Raw genomic sequence first — 21,109 nt, 5'->3', positions numbered from 1 at the left:
GAAGAGCAGAAGGTTCCAAGTTCCCTCCTTGGCAGCATCTCTAGATGGGGCTGAGAGAGATTCCTGCCTACAACCTTGGAGAAGCTGCTGCCAGTCTGTGAAGAGAAGACAATACTGAGCTAGATAGACCAATGGTCTGACTCCATATATGGCAGCTTCCTATGTTCCCATGTTCCGCCTTTCAAGAGGAACAAAAATACTGTAATGTATCTTGTTTAGGAGAGGAGAGCTAGTCTTGTGGTAGCAAGCATGACTTGTCCCCATAGCTAAGCAGGGTCCACCTTGGTTGCATATGAATGGGAGACTAGAAGTGTGAGCACTATAAGATATTCCCCTCAGGGGATGGAGCCGCTCTGGGAAGAGCGGAAAGTTTCAAGTTCCCTCCCTGGCTTCTCCTAGATAAGGCTGAGAGAGATTCCTGCTTCCAACCTTGGGGAAGCCGCTGCCAGTCTGTGAATACTGAGCTAGACAGACCAATGGTCTGACTCAGTATATGGCAGCTTCCTATGTTCCTATGATGTAAGCAATGTTGTCTGTTGTCCCACAGGCTGCAAGACAACCTGCAGATGGTTATATGTCCACAGGAAACAAGGGGGAGTCACTTTTATGTTATTCCTTTGTCTGCTCTCTCTTATTGTCTGTCTGCTTCTCTCATCAGCTGGGTTGGTTACGAGAAGGAAGGCTTCCGCGGCCACCAGTATCTTCTGGAGGAGGGCCAATACCATGACTGGACACAATGGGGCGGCTACAATGAACAGCTGGTATCACTTCGGCTCATCCGGACGGTGAGATCCTGATCATAGGTTGGAGATAGGGACATAGCGCTATGGAAGGAGAAGCATTCCTTTATCTGTAGCCAGTACTAGGTTTCTGAAATGAGAAGTGTCAAGGCTCAAGCTCCTCTCGAAGCTGCAGGCCTGATTTATAATGATCCCGGATTTATGATCCCGATTTCCATCTCCTTGCCAGAGTGCAATTGCAGTGTCAGCCTGGCCAGTGTGGACTGGTAAAGCTGTTGTGGAATTTTTCTAGGCTACTGTTTCCATCCCAGCCACAGAGCTATAGAATAGCCACTTAATTCACAATCTCTTTAAAAAGAACTCTGGAAAAAGCTCTTGATAGGGTGGAGTGGAAGCATAGTAGGACTTTTCTGCCTGCAGTGGGGTTTGGAGAAAATGTCTGTAATGCCGTGGACGTAAATTACCATAGTCAATAGCAAAAGGAGCAGTGAACAGCCAACTGTACTGAGCTTATAGTATACCCAGAGGCACAAGACAAAGAGGTTCCCTTCCTCCCCCACCTTCCTTTCTTCCTTCCTTACATAGGAACATAGGAAGCTGCCATATACCGAGTCAGACTATTGGTCTATCTAGCTCAGTATTGTCTTCACAGACTGGCAGCGGCTTCTCCAAGGTTGCTGGCAGGAATCTCTCTCAGCCCTATCTTGGAGAAGCCAGGGAGGAAACTTGAAACCTTCTGCTCTTCCCAGAGCAGCTCCATCCCCTGAGGGGAATATCTTATGGTGCTCACACTTCTAGTCTCTCATTCATTGTCATGGCTCAGACTTTTGACTCAGAAGAGTCAGAGCAGGACGACTTACCAGCTAGTGAGGGCTTAGAGGCACAGCCACAGGATTTGGCAGAGAAACCAGACTCTGGAGCTGAGGATTCACAACAGCTGCCAGACATGATCTCTGATGGGGAAGAGCCTGGGATTTCACCTGTCTTGAGACGACGTCTCAAGAGGCAGGCTCAGTGGGAGTCACACAGGTGTAGGAGATCCTAAGGAAGAAAGCCAAAGTGCTGACTCAGGGAAGCCTGATTGGCTGCTGGTTCTCTTGAGCCATATATATTCAACAGTCTCTCTTTGCTCTGATGTTGTTTGCAACTTTGTTGGCTGCAGATAGTGTGCTCTTGAATTTCAACCATTTCTGTGTCCCAGTTTGCCCTGTCTGTACTTTCCTGCATTGTTCCCTTAATTCCTTGTTCTGTGTTCTTCACTTGTTTCATTCCTTGTTTTGTCTTTTCCTTCCACTTATTGCTCAGTTAGCGTTAGAGGAGGGTACCTAGTTTCAGTTCAGGGGGCTTAATCCATTGACTAATTGCTTTGTGAACCTTTTATTTTCCTTCATTTGGTTCTGCTTTCTGGTTACTCTCAGGGAGAGTGCTGAAGGGGGTTGTGTAAAATCCTGTTGGGCTAACCTAGCTAACAGTTTCACGACATTCATATGCAACCAGGGCGGACCCTGCTTAGCTATGGGGACAAGTCATGCTTGCTACCACAAGATCAGCTCTCCTCTCCTTCCTTCCTTTGGGGGGGGGGGCTTTATTGATTGAGCTGCTAGCCCTCCTACTTCTTAAGAAGCCTGCTGTTTAAAGCTTTATAATTAAAAACTTCTAACACAAACTCACACTAATCACACTCTTTATATAGAAACAAAACCTTTCCAAAATTACTTTTGATGTTTGCTTCATTTGGAATGGATTCTGGCTGCAAAGCTAATCACACTAAAATGGCAGTCATAGATGTGAGTGAATCGTTGGATCCACACCTCAAAGGGGTTTTCCCTTGGCCTGATCAAGCAATCTTTGGTGCAGCCTGGGAAACCTGGAGAGCATCTAGTCCAGCCTTCTACTCAATGCAAGAACTCCAGAGCCCAGCAGATGGTCCAACTTTTTAAATGAAATGGGAATTATAGAGCTATGGCAAATGCTATGTGAAGCCCGAGTTATAATTCTGCCTTCCAGCTGACTGAGGAATGCCTAGTAGGGCCATAGTATGGAAGCAATGCAAGTAATCCAACTATGATGAATATTGTTCCCTTCCTACAGGATTTAAACCCATGACTTCAAGTTGCACCCATTTCCTCTCCTAGGGTTTGGAGGAGTCCAGTCTTCATTTAGCGTTGACAGCACACCTCCCTCTTGGAGACCAAATCGAGAGGCATGCTGCATTTTGACATATGTTTATTTTTCTCACCTGGGCAGGACTTCTTGGACCCGGCCCTTGTGCTGTTCGAGGCCATGGACTTTGAAGATGGCCTAAGTGTTGAGTTCACTGAAGCGTTGCCTGATGTTGAGCTGGCCAATTACGGGACCACAACGCAGTCCATCCACGTCCTTAGCGGAGTGTGAGTATCCCAGGGAAGAATAGAGGCAAATAGGCTAAGAGGGAGGAAGAGGGTATGTGTTTGGGAAGGTGAGCCCCAAGAAAATTGCAGAAGACAATGGTTGCTGACCACACAAATGCCGCTGTACATGCGGGGAGGCAGTGTGCATGCTGGCATCACACAGAGGCAGCTGGGGGAGATCACAGCTTGCGCGTGCTGATAACTAGAAAAAGGCCCGCACTTAAGGAAATGGTAGCGAACGCCAGAGGAGCAGGTATGGACCTGCTCTCCTCCATGTTAAAGGGGATGTGGAATCCCTCCGTTTTAAAGAGATGTAGTGTGATTCGGATTCCGAATCGCATTTCATGCACATCCCTGCCAGAAAGAGGCACATGTTCCAAAATAGGCAGGGTTCAAATTCCAAGATAGCAATCAAGGTTCAGGAGCAGGGATTGGTCAAACCCAGGCAGGCTTGAGCAACAGAGCAGCTGATTACTAAGATAAGCTTACAGTAGCAAAATTCCATAAAGCCTTCACACTAGCACGCTTTGACATTTTACCTTCTGCTGTGATTGAAGGCAGGATCAAAAAAAGCCCTTACGTGGAGTGATTTTGTCCTTGCAAGGCAGGAGCTATTGAGACGCTACCACATGTGCTACTATACTGTATTTTCTACAGGAACACTCACTGTGAACTAATAGTGCCCCTCCTAGCAAATTACCCTGGCTCCCTGGATGAATTTTATGTTAGCGATCTTCTATCTGATAGTGATGACAAAATTGCTTATGCAGTTGCTAAGTTCTATCTCATTGCCATTGGAATTCAAAGTAAGAGTCTATCTGTATAGCTGGACTCCATAAGGTCTATGAATAGCTGGATTAGCTATTGTTACAGTGTGAGCTGTATGTATAGATTTCTCTGATCAGCGACCATAAATAAACTGAACTTACCTGAGCAACTGATGCTCTAGTCAGACTGTAGTCAGGTAGCATCCCCACCTGATGAGCAAAGTCTGAGGCTAAGGCTTTACAGGACTTGGTGAATAGGGATTGGTCATTGGGTGGGGTGGTGGTGGTCAGCTGACTGGATGCTCAGGACTGCAGCATAGGTGGCACCTTCAAAGCACAGCCTACCCAACTTGCAGTGGAAACAGTGCTGGTGGGGCAGAAGTAAGGGGGCAGAGTGTGTGTCCCTTGGGTCAAGAAATGTCATGTGCCATGGCTGTTTGGGCTCCAAGGGGGAAGGGATGATTTCCAGTGCAAGATACACAATGGACTGTGGACGCTTTGGGATCTACATTGTTGAGGTAACAGATCATGTGGTTGCATTTCCATGGCCAGGTGGGTTGCCTATGAAGATAAGAATTTCACAGGGGAGCAGTATATTCTGGAGAAAGGCGTGTACCGCAACTGTGAAGACTGGGGCGCTAGCAACTGCCGGATCTCCTCCGTGCAGCCTATCTTACAGGTGAGAATCCATAACCTTGCATCCATCTATTCACAGTTCAGGATGGGGAAGGTGCCGTAGCTCAGTGGCAGAGCATCTGTTATTTATTTATTTATTTTATTTTATTTTATTTTATTTTTATTTATTTATTTATTTATTTATTACATTTATAAACCGCCCCGTCGAGGGGCTCTGGGCAGTGTACAACAACTTTTAAAAGGACATAACAACACACAATTCAAAGCACAGTGCTAAAAACAATATAAGAACAATTCAAAAACAATTAAAACCATTTAAAACCAATTAAAATACTTTTAAACAACAACAATAACACTCTACAAGCCTTGGAAGGCCAGGCCAAACAAATAAGTTTTTAGGGCTCTCTTAAAGGCCGACAGCGAGCCTAAATTGCGGATATCTGCCGGGAGTGCGTTCCATAGACCAGGAGCAGCTACAGAGAAGACCCGGTTTTGAGTCGCCACCAGACACACTGCAGACTGCAGACGGACCTCTCCAGATGACCTCAACAAGTGAGGGGGATCATACTGAAGAAGGCGCTCTCTGCTGGCGTGCAGAAGGTCCCAGGTTCAATCCTTGGCATTTCCAAGCAGGGGCGGGAAAGACATGGAGAAGCTGCTACCAGTCGGTGTAGACCATACTGAGCTAGATGGACCAGTAGTCTGACTTAGTATAGCAGTTTCCTAAGTAAGTTATTGGGACCTTTTGATGGGGCCGTACCCGATGGCTTGTTACCCATGCACAGGATTGTATTCTCTATGTAGGGGAAGGGTCAGAACTCAGTAGAAGGCCTTTGCATGCAGATGGTCCCAGGCAGAGGTGTAGGTATAATTGAGCGGATGGGTTCAAAGATGCTGGTACTTGTAGTCCAAAACAGCTAGAGGGATGAAGCTGGGTAGCCCTAGGTTAGAGTATTGGACTAGGAACTGGGGGACCCAGTTTCTAATCCTTGCTTGGCTGTGATGCTCACCTGGGTGCTTTCCAGACCAGCTGCTCAACAGCAGCAAAATGCCTCCATTCAGGCAAGTCGCATTTGAAACATAAACAGCAGGGGGAGCAGTCTCGCCGAAACTGACAATCCGAAAAAATAACAACTTTTTTTGCTGGATATACAACATCCTAGCTCTATATCGCAGCAATTAAATTTGAAACAAAGCATTGGCAATGTGAACGGCACCCTGCTGTCTGTGTAGGGACTGTGGTGTCACAACGCAGGAAGTGTGGAAGCACACTTCAGAGATATGATGTGACCCCTTTGCAGGGTCCTATCTGGAAAGCGCCCTGGTGACCTCGGCCCAGTGACACACTTTCAGGGTTATTGTGAAGATAAAATGGGGAGAAGACCATATATGCTACCCTGAGCTTTTCAGAAGAAGGATGAGATATGAAAATGCAAATAATCTCTAGCTTTCCTATTAAGGGCATGTGTGCCTCACACATTTTTCTAGCTTTGGCTGAAGACTCTGTCATGTGCCACAATTTTTTTGTCTTCTAGGTTGGAGAACACAGTCTTCATTTTATTTCTAAGGTAAGAAATTGAACTTTAGAAGACAGACAGGAGGATGGCCCCTCCCACTACTCCCAACAGGGTAACAGAGTTTGGGATTTATTTCAGTCCATTAGGGTCACAGTAGGGTTAACCAATTCTGTTTGTGTTGATAGTCACTCTTTCTCATGGTCAGGAATAAAACATGCCAAATAGATACATACCAATCTTAAGATGAGTGTATCCAAGATTGTGCTGGTTGGTGTCACCTTGTAGGGTGGGACTCATAGCAGAGTGTGGGGCATTCAAAATCCTGTTCGAGGCATGATTTCTGAGGCAGGTGGAATTTTATTCATTGCTGCCAACAAAGGATTTAGGGATAACCATCATTGGCTTCTCCAGGGAAGAAGAGGCGAAAAAGCACTGGCATGAGATCCATAGTGAAGAGGGTAGGCATGAATGCAGGCAGAGCCTTCACCCACCCAGTGGCTATCACACACCCCACCACTCCCCACCCCAAATCCTAACACATAGGAGCAGGCTATACTACACAACTGCACAGAAGACTCTGTATTTGCTTCCTTGCAGATGTAGTTTCGCTGCATCTTCTGTTCCAAAGTAAGCTCTTAGAAAGAACAATTTTTGTTCAGATTTGCACCACGTTTGAAGCTGAATAGGGATGCCTATTGGCTGGAACCTGTGATGTCATTAACCCATTTCCCCTTCTCAGTCCTCAAAGCTGCATTGCATGTTTAATAAATGTTTGCAAGGTTTCTTTAAAGTATACATGGCACTTCTATTTTTTCCAGTGATCAGCTTTCCTGAAATACATGAGGAAGACAGTAGCGGCCAGTGTGGGCACCACAGGGTGGGGGCGGGGCGGCAAGAGGCGCCTTCAAACATTAATTAGAAGGTGCTTATCTCTGCTCCGGCAGCACCTGCAAACTGCTCCAAGCTGCAGCACACCACCCAGCACTCCCTGTGGCAGGTGCACACAGGGAGTGTACACAGGTGCATAGGCAGGTGCACACATGTGCACGAACTGGTTCGAAAGTCTAGCGTTCAAGCCGATTCGGAGATGGGGGAAACCTTTAAGGGGCAGGGAGATGCCCTCACCTTGCTCCACTGCTTTCCCCCCACCGGCACAGCCCTGGTCAGCGTCATACCGGAAACGGATGAAGCAGTGGAGCAGGTAAGGGCACCCTCCCTGCCCCTTAAAGGAACCTCCCCCACCTCCTAGGAGTGCATGAACCAGTTTGTGCACATCCCTAGCAGTGAGGAGTTGGTTCCACCATTCACCTGGCTTCCACGAAGCTGATCCCCCGCCAGTGGCCAAGTGAGTGGTGGAACCGATCCCCGGCTACTGAAGGATGTGCAGTGTTTGATGTGCTGATATGTATGTCTGTCATTCTAATTGTATAGGTAAAAGAAAGCTGGGCTCACACCAAGAGCAAAGAACCCACTGTAATCTTTATTTTATTTTATCGTCATGTTTATCTTTTATTTTATTATTATTTTTATTTTTTATTTTTTATTTGTGTGGGGTTTTTTTAACCAGCGTAACTGCCATGGCTTCCCCAAAGAATCCTTGGGAATTGTAGTTACAATGTTGAGAATTCTCTGTGTGAGATTCCCAGCCTCCATCACAGAACTACGGTTCCCAGGATTCCATGGGGAGACGGGGTGACTGTCGAACCAGTTTACCTCTATGGTATATAGGTAGTCTCCTGTCTGGCCCACTTCCAACCCTCCGTGCCTCTTATTTGCTCCCGTTTGCTCATGTCTGCCCGTTTGGCTCACCAGATCCAGCTCTTCTCAGAATCAGAGTTCTTGGGGGACCAAATCTCCTTCACAGAGGACCAAGCTTCTCTCCCAGATAACTTCATCCCGGGTTCCTGCAGGGTCCATGGAGGCAGGTAATGATGTTTCACCTGTTGGACAAGCTGGATATAAATGGTAGAACGTGTTTGAATGGTGTGATTCCAAGATTCCAAGAATTTTGCTTTCTTGCGACAGGTGGCAAGCATCCCTGCTTCTGTGTTCATCTGAATAAACAGCATTTGGTGCTGCTTTAAGGTGTACTTCTGATTGCACACTTCATATATATATATTCATTGACAGTCAGTGCAGCCAAACACAGGTGGTTGACCACCATCCACGCTGCTGCATGTGCCTAAAGCACCACCGGTACTGTTGCAGAACAGCCCTAAAGTGGTGATTATATTTAGCAGGAGCTTTTACAGACAGGGCTGTTACCTCGAATCACCTCCAGAAGAGAGTGTGTGCATTCACACACCAGCCAAACTTACCCCAAAGTCAATTCGAGATCCTTGGACTCACTCCACACACAAATCGGGCTTTATCTTCCGCATTCTAGCTTATCTAGATGTATTTCCGGGTTTTTAAAATGCTGGTTCTATTTTATTTTATTCATTCATTCATTCATTCATTCATTTGATTTCTATAGCGCCCTTCCAAAAATGGCTCAGGGCGGTTTACACAGAGAAATAATAAATAAATAAGATGGATCCCTGTCCTCAAAGGGCTCACAATCTAAAAAGAAACACAAGATAGACACCAGCAACAGCCACTGGAGAGATGCTATGCTGGGGGTCGATAGGGCCAGTTACTCTCTCCCTGCTAAATAAAGAGAATCACCACGTTAAAAGGTGCCTCTTTGCCAAGTTAGCAGACTTTTTCTGAAAACCCTGGAGCAAATAGGCACCGAGGCAATGATGTAGAATCATTTACATGATAAGATATCATTAATCATGATAAGATTAACATCATAACACTATAGGAATGCAGATGTAGCTCTTTAGAAATGCAAATCGAGCTGGCTTGCCTAGCAGCAGGAAGCAAACTCTTTAAGTTCTAGTTACAAAAGTAAAACCTCTGTGTTTGCTCAAGCTGACTTTTTTGAACAATATTAGTCTGTTTGCTTAAGGTTTTTGCTGGTCAAAACACCATGCAAGTGTTGGAAAAAAGGGAAGAAATCTGTTAGAGTATACAAAGGCACCCAATCTAGGGCCCAAGGTTTGGAAGGCAACATTGTGTGTTCCTACGCAATGAGTGCTCTTGCATTCTTACTCTCTCTCTCTCCCCACTGGCTAGAAGGATAACATGAAGGCATGCAATGTGGACCAGCACCAAAACAAAACCTGAGAGCAGAGGGGAGGGGCTGCTTCCCTCATGCCGCAAGTGTACTTTGAAGCTAGGTGGCCAGATTTGGCTTTAAAAAAGCCAAATTCTGGCTTACGGCCCATTTGACCCACGAGTATTTATTTATTTTATTTATTTTTGCATTTATATACCGCCTTTCGTTAAAAAGATAACCCCAAGGCGGTTTACAAAAGTTAAAAACATACAATAAAAAGACAATAAAAACATCATGTTAAAAATATAAAAACATATAAAAACAGGCATAAAAACAATACAACAAATAAAAACACAGAGAGGCTGCAGTAGAAAATGATCATGTAAAAGCCTGGGTAAAAAGCCAAGTCTTTAAAAGCTTTCTAAAAGCTGTGATGGAGTCCGAGGAACGAATGGCCACTGGGAGAGCATTCCAGAGTCTGGGGGCAGCAACAGAGAAGGCCCTGTCCCGAGTGCACGACAGCCGGGCCTCCCTCATTGTCGGCACCCGGAGCAGGGCCCCCTCAGATGTCCTTGTCAAGCGGGCAGCAACCCTTGGGAGCAGGCGGTCCCTCAAATACCCCGGGCCCAAACCGTTTAGGGCTTTAAAGGTCAAAACCAGCACCTTGAATTGGACCCGGAAACGAACCAGCAGCCAGTGCAGCTCTTTCAAAATGGGGGTGATATGTTCCCAACGGGCAGCTCCGGATAAAACCCTCGCTGCCGCGTTTTGCACTAGCTGCAGTTTCCGGATATTCTTCAAGGGCAGCCCCACGTAGAGCGCGTTACAGTAATCCAGCCGCGACGTGACTAAGGCGTGGGTAACCGTGGCCAGATCTGCCTTCTCGAGAAAGGGACGCAGCTGGCGCACCAGCCGAAGCCGTGCAAAGGCACCCCTGGCCACCGCCTCCACCTGAGCTTCCAAAAGCAGAGCCGGGTCCAGTAGTACCCCCAAGCTGCGTACTTGCTCCTTCAAGGGGAGTGCAACCCCATCCAGAACCGGTAAAATCTCCTCATCCCGATTGGCTCTCCTACTGACCAACAGTACCTCCGTCTTATCCGGATTCAATTTCAGTTTGTTAGCCCACATCCACCCCATCACGGCCTCCAGCCCCCGATTCAGGACATCCACCGCCTCCCTAGGATCAGATGACAAGGAGAGATAGAGCTGAGTGTCATCCGCATATTGCTGACAACTCAGTCCAAATCTCCGGATGACCTCTCCCAGCGGCTTCATGTAGATGTTAAACAGCATGGGGGACAAGACCGATCCCTGCGGGACCCCACAGGCCAACGGCCACGGGGCCGAGCAGTAGTCCCCCAGCACCACCTTCTGAACCCTCCCCTCAAGAAAGGACCGAAACCACTGCAATGCAGTGCCTCCGATTCCCATACTCGAGAGGCGGCCCAGAAGGATACCATGGTCGATGGTATCGAACGCCGCCGAGAGGTCCAGCAGAACCAACAGGGACGCACTCCCCCTGTCTAGTTCCCGGCGTAGGTCATCCACTAGGGCAACCAAGGCAGTCTCAGTCCCATACCCGGGGCGGAAGCCAGATTGAAAAGGGTCCAGATAATCCGTATCATCCAAAACCCTCTGCAGCTGGGACGCCACCATACGCTCTATCACCTTGCCCAAAAAGGGGAGGTTAGACACAGGTCTATAGTTGTCCAGGTTGGAGGGATCAAGGGAGGGCTCTCCCCCTAGAAGTTATTCACTCATGGCTTCATGCTGCGGGGTAAATATCGAGCAAAGCCACTTCAAAGCAGAGTTGCCAGAACCTAAGGGGTCCATCCCTCCCTATATTCTTCACTATCTCCTTCACTCTGGGGGGCCGCCAGAGAGAGCAATGAATATGGGCCCCCTCTCCCCTAGCTACGCCCCTGGCGCCCGGCCCAGCTAGTTGTATTTATTCTGCATCACAACTATCAACAAAGCAATAGCAGAACTACTGAGGGCGGGAAAGGGAAAGGTTGGGCGGAATCCTCTAGTACTTGGATGCTACCAGGGGGTGAGCATAGGCACTCTAACAGGCATCAGTGTCAGTGAAGGCAGTTTTGCTACATTTATTTATTTATTTATTTATTTATAGAATTTCATAGTTGGAAGTCCAATCCCGTGTGCAGAGCATTTTTATTCTTAGCTATATTTAAGGTGAGGGTTTTTAACCTCGCTGTTCTTGACTTTGAAGTGCCTTTTGAACCAGTTTTGTAGCCACACCATGAACTGCCTCCCCTTGAAAAGCAGAGTCAAGTGCTTCTCTCTCTCTCCCCTTTCAGCTGGATTCTGTATGATGGCCCCCGCTATGATGGAGATCAGCATGTTCTCTCTGAAGGCGAGTATCCAACGCTGACCTCAATGGGTTGCCTCTTCACCACAGCCATCCACTCACTGAAGAAAGTCCCCATTGTAAGTGGTGCCTCTTCGGAACAGCTGTTACACTTTTGTTTCCGGCTCTTCTTATGTTCTAATTCTGCTTATAAAGTGTCTTTTTAATATCGTGTGAAATTAACTTATGGAACTCACAGCCACTTAAGATGTGGTAATGGCCACTAGATTACTTTAGAAAAGAATTTGCCTATTGCATGGAGAGAGTTCTGTACATGACAGCTAAGTAGAGCCTGCATGTTCAGAGGCAGCATGCCTCTGAATACCACATATCTGGATCAAATATCTGGATCAATTCATTTGATTATAGGTAACTAGTTGCAACAACAAAGATCCCCAGTACAGTGCACTAGAGCCCTCCTTATCCAAGCAGCTGAGGATATCTGAGTTGTGTGCCCTTCTAGTATGCTCACAACAACCTTATGTAAGTTCAGCTTCCTATAATCAAATGAATTTCCAGAGATGCATAAATGGTATATCTACTCTCCTCTTTTGAAAAATATGGAATTACTGGCATGGCCACCTCACACATCTGCGGGGCATAACAGAAGCCCCGGGTTTTTTCCAAATACCTCTAAAACTAGAGGATTTTTTTAAAGCCAGACATGCTTCGCGGCAAGCCAGAATGCACAGCCTCGGTATGGGGCAGGGGAGAAGAGTCATGTCTGTGATCGTCCCTGATAGCCCGCAAGGACTTCGGAGTAAGTGCAGCAAAAATGTGGACTGGAACACTCCATTCAGGAGTAGATTTGAACCAAAAGCTGTGTGAGTAAAGCCTCCAGCAGATTTTTTCCTATTACAAACTTCAGTGCAGTGCCATCCCTATAGTCCATTTCCTTCTGACATGTGGGAGGAGAGCTGGTCTTCTGGTAGCAAGCATGAATTGGCCCCTTTGCTGAGCAGGGTCTGTCCTGATTTGCATTTGAATGGGAGACTCCATCGTGCGACCACTGTAAGATATTCCCCTCGGGGGATGGGGCACTCTGGGAAGAGCAGAAGGTTCCAAGTTCCCTCCCTGGTATTGCCAGATAGGTATGGCAGAGACTCTGCCTGCAACCTTGGAGAAGCCACTGCCGGTCAGTGTAGACCACATGAGCTAGATCAGGGATTTTGGACAGGTGTTATTGGACTTCAACTCCCATAATCCCCAGCCTCAGTGGCCTTTGGTTGGGGATTATGGGAGTTGAAGTCCAATAACACCTGAGGACCCAAGTTTGAGAATCACTGAGCTAGATGGACCAAGGGTCTGATTCGGTAGAAGGCAGTGTCCTGCAGCTTCTGGGCAGCTGTCAGCACTCCTTCCATTAAGGAATGCTGGGCTGCTGCCCAGAAGCAGTTTTAAGAGTTCTGCAGCAACCCGATTGCACTGAACTGCCTTTCCAGTTGTGCAGTATCCCTGGTGGGTCCCTAAATCTGAGCACTGCCCTTCAAGTTGGCGATGATGATGATGATGATGCTATTTACACACAGACTACCAGATGTTATTGACTGGATTTGATACTTTAATTATTGGGCCCTTTCCAAGGTTCTAGCTTAACTAAAGAAAAATTAAAGATAGCGTCGTAGTATTCATGCTGTCCCAAGCAGTTCTTGAATGCAAAGTACTTCACATTATCTCAGGAATCCTCCATTTGACCAGCAATCTTCCTGATTTCCCTATTAGAGAATCTGCCAAGAGGGGCAAGTTTCTGTCCGACAGTAGTTTGGCCCCCGCCCAATCTCTCAACCCCCACATTCCTGTTTCAGAAATCTAATATGTGGCTCACAGCTTGCTCACCCATAAATGCATGTGTTGTCCCTTCTGGGAACAGGGACCTCGCATGCAGCCCAGTCGTAGAGGACATGCTTTGCATAAAGACGGTTAGACCACAAAGAATCTGAAACCATGGAGATAGGCATGGAGCCTGGCCACGGCGGCGGCACCGCTCACCCTGCCCCCCACGTCTGACATCAGACTCAGGGGCTAGCCACACCCCCGCATCTGGAGTCAGACGCGGGGTGTGTGGTCAGGCTCCCGAATGGAGCCCCAAGGCGCTGGCCATTTAACTCCCAAAGGGGCTGCGTGGCCCCTTCGGGAGCTAGACTGGGGCTGTGCTACATTCACAGCGCAGCCAGGAGCCGGCCATTTAACGCCGTGGGAGTTAGGCTTGGGCTGGGGCTGCGTTTGCAGCGCAGCCAGGAGCGGCTCTTCCCTGCCTTAAAGTCAGGGAAGAGCCACTCCTGGCCGCGCCGCAAACACAGTGGCCATTTAACTCCCAAACAGGGGCCTCGGGAGCTAAACCAGCACCCCCGCGTCTGGCGTCTGACGCGGGGTGTGTGTCGGGGCCGCGAGGCTCGGCCTCTGATTGGGCGCGGCCTGGGTTATTTGAACCCGTTCGGCCAATGGTGGCTCCGCCCCTGCTTGGAGAGCTGCAACCAGTTAGTGGGGACGAGACTAAGCAGAGGGAACAAGGGTCTGACGCAGTATAAGGCAGCTTCCTATGTACTGTCTGTTCTCAGTCAGTCACCATCACAGTCAGTCTTAAGGTCGTCCTGGGTTGTGCTATTATCTTACCTCCCTTAAGTCCCCTTCCCAGACTTCCTTGGGGTTTGCTATCTCACCACCCCAATCCATTCTGCCCCTGTTCTTCACTGCTTTCTCTCCTTTTCGTAGTTCTTCTCTGAGCCCTCCATATTTCTACATGGACTGGAGTGTTTCGAAGGGAAGGAGATTGAGCTGAACAGTGAAGTGCGCAGCTTGCAGGCTGAGGGATTCAACAACCATGTGCTCTCCGTGCGGGTAAAGGGCGGAATGTAAGTGTATTACTGGTCACAGAGTATTCCTGGTGACGAGAAATGCTGGTTGCTAGAGCTTTGAAACATCGCCCTTGAAATGTTGCTGTTTCCTCCTCCTCCTCTTCCCTCCTTCTCCTCCATACTTATATGCCACTTTTCATCCAAAAAGTTCTCAGAGTGTTTTACACAGAAGAAGAAGATGGTTCCCTTTTCCCAAAGGGGCTCAAAGACTAAAGACTGGGGACCAAAGGAGTCCCCAGTAGCAACAGCCACTGAGAGAGATGCTATGTTGGGATGAATAGGGAGATTTCCTCTCCCCACTCCACTAAATAAAGAGAGCTACCACTTTTAAAGGGTGCTACTTTGCCAGTGGGGCCTGTGGCCGCACTACCAAATTCCATACAAATTACGGCGCTTTCTTCAAGGCTAGGAAGTCAATGTTTTTACTAGGGAACAGGGTCTGACTTCGCAGTGGTTGATACTGCACCTCTTAGGATCATACTTTCCCAGCTTTCCCCTTAAATTAGCCTTGATGCACGGGCATCAAGGGATGCGGAGAATATATTGGAGTGGACTATGGACTCTGCATCTTGCCCCTGTTTGCAGCTAATAGGGAAGGTTTTGGATTGAAGTAGTTGGCAGTTGATTGATGGAGGGCTGTTTATTAGCGGAAGTAGCAGCCGCTGTAGGCTATTAGTTGTTACTACCAGTTGCAGCACTACAAAACTAGGACTGCGGCTACTACTCAGATTTCTATCCCAGAGGGCTTTCCCTCTTACCTCGTTAAAGAGCTGGGTAGGACGGAGCCCTCTGACCCAGTGGCTACTTAGCAGGTGATCACTCCCCCGCACACTGCCTCCTACCTTGTTTTTTACTCGCACGTGACTGGCAAATGGGAGCATGCACAGTTCTCAAACTTGAGTAGGACACATCTCCTACCCAAGTACCAAGCATGTGAACTGCCCTAGTGTGTTATTTGTTTTTTTATTTACATTTATATCCCACTCTTTCTTCAAGGAGCCCAGAAAAGGTGCTAAGTTGCAGGCAGTTATGTACATGGTTATGTTTATCCTCACAACAACCCGGTGAGTTAGGTTAAACTGAGAGAAACATGACTGGTCCAGAGTCACCCAGTGAGTTTCAAGGTGGAATGGGGATTTGAACTCAGGTCTCCCCAGTCCTCGTCCAACACTCTAACCACTACCCTAAGCTGGCTCCTGTGGGTTACACTATCAGTGTCTAAAAGCAGCAAACTTAGACTGTGCCCCTTTTCAAATACCTGTTCCCAAATGTAGAAGTGAAATAATCTGAACGAATTCTCTTTCTCTCCTTGCATACTTTCCATGCTCAGATGGGTGCTGTGTGAACACAGCGACTTCCGGGGCCACCAGTGGCTGCTGGACTGCATGGAGATCACCAACTGGCTGACATACAGTGGACTCCAGCACATCGGCTCTCTTTATCCCATCAAGCAGGTGGGTGCCCAGTTCTTTGATTCTGGCAAGGGGAGCAAGAGGGACAAAAGAATTCGCCACTCCCTCTGTGGCTGGGGAATTAGCAGAAGCAACATAACCAGGTGTGCGGCACACCGGTCTTATTTCTCTGGAAATCACCAAGTTGGTATTTACACAGGTTGCCAGGCCTGATTCTAGGAAGGAGATAGAGCAAGTAGATTGGTGGGGCAGGGTGGGGGGGGAACCAGAATTGCTGTCGAGTCCCACTTACATGGATGGATGCCTGGCACTCATTGCCATTACAGAGAAGGATCCATGGGATGATCTGGTTGGTGGACAGTTCTCATTATTACACAGGGTGTGTGTGTGTGTGTGTGTGTGTGTGTGTGTGTGTGTGTGTGTGTGTGTGTGTGTGTGTTGGGACTGGTCATCTCTGTGGAGTTCTCCTGTGAAATTCACCTGGGTGATCAATTCCAGAAGCTATCTCCTGATATTAAATCGATAAATACATAAATATTGTGACCAGCATAGTGCCCTGTCACTTCCACCCTGGAAAATTACTATCCCACTTTTTCTCCAAGGAGTCCAGAGCAGTATACATGGTTATGTTTATCCTCGCAACAACTTTGTGTGGTAGGTTAGGCTGAGAGATAAGAGACTGACCCAGAGTCACCCAGTGAGTTTATGTGGCTGAATGGGGATTTGAACTCGGGTCTCCGAGGCACTCTAACAACTACACCACACTGTCTCTGTGATTTGGCTGGCAAGGTGAGTGGGCCTCCAGAGGAACCAGCAATGGTCTTTTCTCTTCCCCAGCATACCTGTTCTCTTCTGTTCCATGGAGGCAGGTTCTTGAGAATATCTTAGCAGATATTCAGATATTCTGCTCCATGGAGCCCCTTGAGAATACCTTAGCAGGGGCTGGATAGCATGGCTGTGTAGTTCGAAACTCAGACTAAAATCCCACATAATCAAACTTCTGAACTTATTTAAATGGCAGGCCAGAGTGAGGAATCTTTGTATACACAGGAGCTCCTGTGCTGGATGGCATGTGGTTAGCCCTTGCCAAAGAGGGTGAGGGCGATGAAGCAGTCAAATAGAAGAAAGAGGTTGAAGTATAGGGCCAGAAGGAGGGATCTATGGGCCATCAAAGTCCAGTGGTATGCCCAAGGCAGGAAACATCTACAAGGGAGCCCATGAAATACAACCCACAGTGTGCCACCAGTTGAGATCATGAAGGATGGTGTGTTTCATGCTTAAAACAAACAAGTTTTTGCAACTGGGCAATCTAAATTTTACAGCCCTGTAGCCTGTATAAATGATGCAAGCTGAGCTAATTTGCCTGGTTTCTCTTATTTTGCATCTTGCTTTTGCAAGCCATGCCAGAGCGGGGCGGGCAGGGTCAAGGAGCGATGCAAGGCACTGAAGCTCTGCCCCAGATGTGCTCCCACAGAATCACAGCATAGATAGCTCTAGCAACATACACTGTAAGCAGACTGTTCCACAATCAGATAACTCCAGCAAATATACAGTGGCTTCCTTTCTACCTCCAACTCACTTTCATTCCCCCTCAGAGGCGGATCTACTTCCAAATAAAAAACCAAGAGTTAAAGTCCTTCCTGTCTGTCCCGGATGACGCAGAAGACATGAAAGCAGGGCGTGTGCTGGTCTCGGAGCTCAATGACAAGATCAGCTCCAACTGGTACTATGAGGAGGGCCTCATGAAGAACCAGGTAAGGGCTCTCTCTTTGCTTTATGTGGCTTAGGAATATAGGAGGCTGCCTTTATACCGAGTCAGACCCTTGGCCCATCTAGCTCAGTAATGTCTACACGGACTGGCAGCAGCTCTCCAGGGTTTTGAGCAGGACTCTCTCCCAGCCCTACCTGGAGATACTGCCAGGGATTGAAATTGCAACTTTCTGCATGCAAAGCAGCTGCTCTGCCGTTGAACTATGGTCCCATCCCTAGGGAACCGTGGCTGTTGGGGGACTTTGAAAGTCCATGTCTGGTTCATGATGAATCCAAACCATAATCCCAGGTTCATATGGTCTGAAGTCCACATAGCAAAGATGAGGAGTTGTTGTTTCAACATTCTGCCATTATAAGCCCTGAACATGCTATTACTTATAAAATCAAAAGTATGTATACAGTCCCCCTGAAATTTTGTGCACATCAACTAGGTGAGAAGAGACATCACACCTCCAAATCTGGTGCAAATCTATTGAAAAATGGCTGAGATACAGACATTTAACATTTTAACTCCTAAAAGGAGGGGTCAAAGTGTTGGCAAACTTTTTCTGCACATACCATAAATATATGCATGGCAGTGGTGGGGTTTATTCACAATCCTTTTACATGTGACACTTTTACTAAAAGAGAGTGCATGGCTGTACACAAAAAAACCTTGTGTGCATGTCATGTGCAATTATCGTTTGATGCACTTCCAAACCCTTTTGAGTCTTTCCAGTGGGTACAAGGATTAGTCACATGACTATTAATCCCAGATTGCCTTGACCTCCTTGGTTTTCAGGTTGCTCCCAACATGAGCCTGCAGGTGATTGGTCCTGCTGGGAAAGGTGCCAAAGTAGTGTTATGGTCCGAGAGCCGTGTGCCTCGGCAGACCTGGCGAGTCGATTCTTTTGGAAGGATCTGCAGCCAGATGTTTGAGGACAAGGTCCTAGATGTGAAAGGTAAGACTTTTGTTTTCTGGAGGGAGGCATACAGAGTTTTGATCAGGAAGCTGTTGCTGAGGCCAGAAAGTGATAGACATATACTTTGCATGGCTCTAGAAAGGGATGTAAATATTGCTAGACAAATCTTAATCCACCTCACTCCGCATGCCCCAATTCCTGGAAATGTCTTCCATTCAACCTTTTTGTACAGTCATCGCTCGACAACCGCTAGGGTTCCGTTCTGGCAAAACCTTGCCGTTGGCAAATTCGTGATTGGCGAGGCATTAAAGTCTGAACCATGACTGCAAAAAGACCTAAAAATAAAGGAAAAAAATATCTTTAAAAATCACAAAAAATCCTGAACCAAGAGTCATCAAGAAGAATGAGCAGATCGAACCTCTGGACATATTTTGAACCCCTCCCAAATCACTCAAAGGCATTTTACATTTGCAAGGGACAGCAAGTTCAGCAAGGGTTAGCAAGGGTCACTAAGAGGAATGAGCAGATCAAACCTCTGAACCCCCCAAATTTATTTATTTATTTATTTGATTTGATTTGATTTCTATAGCGCCCTTCCAAAAATGGCTCAGGGTGGTTTACACAGAGAAATAATAAATGGGATGGCTCCCTGTCCCCAAAGAGCTCACAATCTAAAAAGAAACATAAGATAGACACCAGCAACAGTCACTGGAGGTCCTGTGCTGGGGGTGGATAGGACCAGTTACTCTCCCCCTGCTAAATAAAGAGAATCACCGCGTTAAAAGGTGCTCCTTTGCCAAATTAGCAGGGGTATTGGTGGGGAAATGGTGGAAACCCCTCCAAAATTTAAAAAAAACCGTTGCCAAACACGGATACTCAGGTCGCGGTTGGCAAGACCTGTCACAATTTCCCATCCACATATACTCAAAACAGGCAGGAGTCTCCCTCAGCCCTATCTTGGAGATGCTGCCAGGGAGGGAACTTGGAACCTTCTGCAAAGAAGCATCCAGATGCTCTTCCCAGAGCAGCTCCACCCCCTGAGGGGAATCTCTTACAGTGCTCACATGTAGTCTCCCATTCAAATGCAACCAGGGTGGACCCTGCATAGCAAAGGGGACAAGTCATGCTTGCTACCACAAGACCAGCTCTCATAGGAAATATTGGGAGAAGTGTATTTCTCGTGCTGTACCCCTTCATTTTCTTCTTTCTCTGTGTAGGAGGCAGAACCTATGACCGGGACCATGCCATCCTCTGGGATTCGACTGAGGAAAGACCCACACAGATTTGGGATATTCAGGTGCTCTGAAGAAGGCAGGAAAGGCAGAGCCATGAGCCAGAGTCTAGAGCTGGAATTTGCCTTGAGATCACAGATGTTCTTCTCCTCCTGACCAAGCTGGGGCTTACTCCTGGAAAGGTGGTAGGCGTGGGCACTCCATTTGGGAGCAGAAGCCATCCTTCCCCACATGCCACAGCTCAGAAAGGCACCGTGTGCTCGTGCAGACCAAAATCCCGTCTTCTTGAGCCCCTTCATTATTTCTAGGATGGGCCTGTGTTGGGGAAGGAGGCAGAAATGACTCTCGTTTTGGCCATGCAGAGCTACGCCCAACAAGATGGAGGCCATTTGGAGAGCTCCCAGGTGTGAGTCTTGCATGGAAGGACGAGGATGTGTGGCCCCTACACAAGCGCAAGGAAACTCACCATCCTGGACTAACAGGCAACCCCAGCTCTGCTGGTTTGGATTTCGAAAGCAACACCTAAATGAGCACACAAACACACTTGTCCCCAGCCCTATTCAGACGTTATGTTGGACCTCCATCCAGGTGTCTGTGCACATGTACATATTGTTGCGTGAATGGCTGTATGTGCGTTCATTTAAAAAGTGAACCTAGGTAGAGACGCCCGAAAATTCAAGGTACAGATGGGAAATGCACTTTTGTTCATGTTTTGAATGTAATATGTGAATAACTGTATGTGCATATACATCTGTTGATGCATACACTGTACATAGAGTGTATGTGTGTGTGTTGAACATAAAGAGTTGTTCACACAACTGAAAACTAGGTTGGATGAGTTTCCTACCCAGTTTCAGGAACAGTGTGCATGCTCAATTTCTGATCGTGTGTGAGCAATTTGGTAGTGTGTGAGAAAGGCAGAGGAGCTCTTACTCCTGGACTTCCGGGCCGAAGTCCAGGGCCTCCACAGCCCCTGGGGGCCCCCAAATCCTCTTTAGTCTCTCCCAAATGGTGTGGTCGCCCGGCCACGCATGATAATGCTTAATTTGCAACGAGGGGGGGTGGGCTCCAAAGGCTTTAGAACTAGGCTCCAAAATTACCTAAGTGCACCTCTGGAGAAAGGAGCTGCATAGGATGGTGAGGTCCTACCCAGCTCTCGTGGCCAACATTTTAACAATGTAGAGGGGAAAGCCATGCTCCCCAGCTCCTTCCTCACGCACAGTTACCGTCCCCCCGCCCCCCCCCACCGGCCTCTTCTTGTCTAGTTGTTTGCTCACAGACGATCGAAAACCGGAAGCGTGCAGAGCTCCAGAAGCTAGGTAGAATATTTGTCCTATCCCATTTTTGATCATGTGAACAGAGAGGGCATGCCCTCAACAACTGCCTGTGGCTTCCAGCGGCATCTGGTGGGCCA

At 47.6% G+C, this 21,109-nt stretch overlaps 1 protein-coding gene across 1 annotated transcript in view; it reads left to right on the top strand.

The window, feature by feature from the left end:
• The window catches only part of CRYBG2 (crystallin beta-gamma domain containing 2), a 46,781-nt gene extending 27,012 nt beyond the window's left edge, over window positions 1-19,769 (top strand). The window contains exons 10-20 of the mRNA XM_053267542.1: window positions 659-785; window positions 2,988-3,130; window positions 4,450-4,576; window positions 6,069-6,101; window positions 7,863-7,975; window positions 11,475-11,604; window positions 14,237-14,376; window positions 15,710-15,833; window positions 17,387-17,545; window positions 18,343-18,502; window positions 19,681-19,769. Coding sequence (XP_053123517.1) covers window positions 659-785; window positions 2,988-3,130; window positions 4,450-4,576; window positions 6,069-6,101; window positions 7,863-7,975; window positions 11,475-11,604; window positions 14,237-14,376; window positions 15,710-15,833; window positions 17,387-17,545; window positions 18,343-18,502; window positions 19,681-19,769 — 1,345 coding nt within the window. The remainder of the gene's footprint in view (window positions 1-658; window positions 786-2,987; window positions 3,131-4,449; window positions 4,577-6,068; window positions 6,102-7,862; window positions 7,976-11,474; window positions 11,605-14,236; window positions 14,377-15,709; window positions 15,834-17,386; window positions 17,546-18,342; window positions 18,503-19,680) is intronic.
• The last annotated feature ends 1,340 nt before the right edge of the window (window positions 19,770-21,109 follow it).

The sequence above is a fragment of the Hemicordylus capensis genome, chromosome 7 (genome assembly GCF_027244095.1).
Source record: "Hemicordylus capensis ecotype Gifberg chromosome 7, rHemCap1.1.pri, whole genome shotgun sequence".
Lineage (NCBI taxonomy): Eukaryota > Metazoa > Chordata > Lepidosauria > Squamata > Cordylidae > Hemicordylus > Hemicordylus capensis.
The sequence above is the reverse complement of the archived record's forward strand: the minus strand, read 5'-3'. Positions and strand labels throughout refer to the sequence as shown.